This window comes from Sprattus sprattus (genome assembly GCF_963457725.1).
Source record: "Sprattus sprattus genome assembly, chromosome: 14".
Taxonomy (NCBI): domain Eukaryota; kingdom Metazoa; phylum Chordata; class Actinopteri; order Clupeiformes; family Clupeidae; genus Sprattus; species Sprattus sprattus.
The window spans coordinates 2,373,831-2,376,330 of NC_137912.1; the positions used below are offsets into that span (position 1 = coordinate 2,373,831).

The 2,500-nt window shown below is 44.4% G+C and overlaps 1 protein-coding gene across 3 annotated transcripts in view; it reads right to left on the reverse strand.

The window, feature by feature from the left end:
* LOC308375325 (plexin-B2-like) overlaps positions 1-2,500 on the reverse strand; it is a 164,680-nt gene that overhangs the window by 25,140 nt on the left and 137,040 nt on the right. For all 3 annotated transcript variants that reach the window (XM_080851408.1, XM_080851407.1, XM_080851409.1), the window contains exon 21: positions 2,084-2,195. In XM_080851408.1, the coding sequence (XP_080707534.1) occupies positions 2,084-2,195 (112 nt within the window). The remainder of the gene's footprint in view (positions 1-2,083; positions 2,196-2,500) is intronic.

Genomic DNA, 2,500 nt, shown 5'->3' on the forward strand with positions numbered 1-2,500 from the left:
AGAGACAGAGGGGGAGAGAGAGAGAAACGGACAGAGTGAGAGAGACAGAGCGAGAGAGAGACAGAGAAAGAGAGAGAGAGAAACAGATAGAGAGAGACAGAGAGAGGAAGAGAGAGAGAGAGAGAGAGAGAGAGAGAGAGAAAGAAGGAAGGGAGGGAGGCGCGTGAAACCCTTCCAATATTCCAACCTGTAGATAGTCAAACACCTGTCTAAAAACTGTCAAGAGATCTCCTCTGTGCATCTCCATGGAAACCCTCTCTCTCCTGCCGCAATTGGTACTGACATTGATTGACAGCCAAGAGTGGTGCGTGTGATGGGTAGGGCTGTAGTGGGGTAATTGGGTGGTTGAGTAGCTGGGAAGGGGGGTAGTTAAGTAGTGTGGTTGTTGGGTAGTTAGGTAGTGGCTTAGTGGGGTAGTTGGTTAGTGGGGTAATTATGTAGTGTGGTACACCCAGACAGTTCTACTAACTCATTAACATTATGTATTCAGTACTTAAAACCTGGTATTTAGTTGACCCAACTTAAAATGTATTAGTTTTCTGAGCAAGTGCAGACGTTTTAATTGTATTGGAATGTATTTGTTTGAGTTAACATTGCCTGATAACTAAAAAAAAATTAGTATCTGACGTCATCAACGTCGTTGAGAGCACCATCGCAAAGCTCTTGTGATGAGAGACGGACACAGCAGACTTAAGGTAGAGGAGTTGTTTAGTAATCCAGAGGTTGGAAGGTTGCTAGTTCGATTCCCCACTCCTCCTTACCAAGTGTATAAGTGTGAACCCCTAAACTGCTCACAATCTATAAATGCAAAATTCCTTGTCAATTGCTTTGGATAAAAGTGTCTGCTAAATCACAGATGTAAATGTAAATGCAGTGGCAACACTGGGAAGGCGGTCCAATGACAGTTCTGTCTACAGTAAGAGCTTGCGCAAGAAGTTGGAACGTAAGGAAGATACCCTTTCAAAAACTTGTAAGGGCGTAATAACTAGTTTGAGAAAAGACCCAGAGAAACACAAATATCTAACGAGGCTAAATCCTTTACGATTTTGGAATAATATCATATGAGTTCAGAGAACTCAAAAATTATGAAAATGATAACACAAAAAATCTGAATAGCCGATGCATAATTTTTGAGTTAAGTTTACTTAAAAAAATAATATATGTGCTCAAATTGTCTTATGTAATCGTTACATCAAAAGTTTTGAGTTCTCTGAACTTGTTCAGGTTTACAGTGTAGTGGGGTAGTGGGGTAGTTAGGTGGTGGATAAATGGGGTAGTTAGATAGTGGAGTTGTGGGATAGTTAGGTAGTGGGGTAGTTAGATAGTGGAGTTGTGGGGTAGTTAGGTGGTGGATAAATGGGGTAGTTAGATAGTGGAGTTGTAGGGTAGTTAGGTAGTGGGGTAGTTATATAGTGGAGTTGTGGGGTAGTTAGGTGGTGGATAAATGGGGTAGTTAGGTAGTGGAGTTGTGGGGTAGTTAGGTAGTGGGGTAGTTATATAGTGGAGTTGGGGGGGTAGTTAGGTGGTGGATAAATGGGGTAGTTAGATAGTGGAGTTGTGGGGTAGTTAGGTAGTGGGGTAGTTAGATAGTGGAGTTGTGGGGTTCTGGTGTAGTAGTGGGGTAGTTATATAGTGGAGTTGTGGGGTAGTGTAGTAGTGGGGTAGTTAGATAGTAGAGTTGTGGGGTAGTTAGATAGTGGGGTAGTTATATAGTGGAGTTGTGGGGTAGTTAGATAGTTGAGTTGTGGGGTAGTTAGGTAGTGGGGTAGTTAGATAGCGGAGTTGTGGGGTAGTTAGGTAGTGGGGTAGTTAGATAGTTGAGTTGTGGGGTAGTGTAGTAGTGGGGTAGTTAGATAGTAGAGTTGTGGGGTAGTTAGATAGTGGGGTAGTTATATAGTGGAGTTGTGGGGTAGTTAGATAGTTGAGTTGTGGGGTAGTTAGGTAGTGGGGTAGTTAGATAGCGGAGTTGTGGGGTAGTTAGGTAGTGGGGTAGTTAGATAGTTGAGTTGTGGGGTAGTTAGGTAGTGGGGTAGTGAGATAGTGGAGTTGTGGGGTAGTTGAGTTGTGGGGTTCTGGGACTCACCCTAACGGAGCCGCTCTGGCTGGAGGTCTCGTCTTTAGAGGGCAGCACCAGCATGAAGGCGCTCTGGATCAGATCAAAGCCAGCTCCAGTCACCGTGATGTTCCGGCCTCCACTGCAAACACACACACAACGTCAGCACACACAGAGAACAGACTCACATTCAACACAGACTCACATTCAGCACAGACTCACATTCAGCACAGACTCACATTTAACACAGACTCACATTCAGCACAGACTCACATTTAACACAGACTCACATTCAGCACAGACTCACATTCAAGCACACACACACACAAACACGCACGCACGCACGCACGCACGCACACACACACACACACAGGGAACAGACTCACATTCAGCACAGGCATAGGACACATCCTCAACATGCAACACCTCTGCCTCTGTTTGACTTAA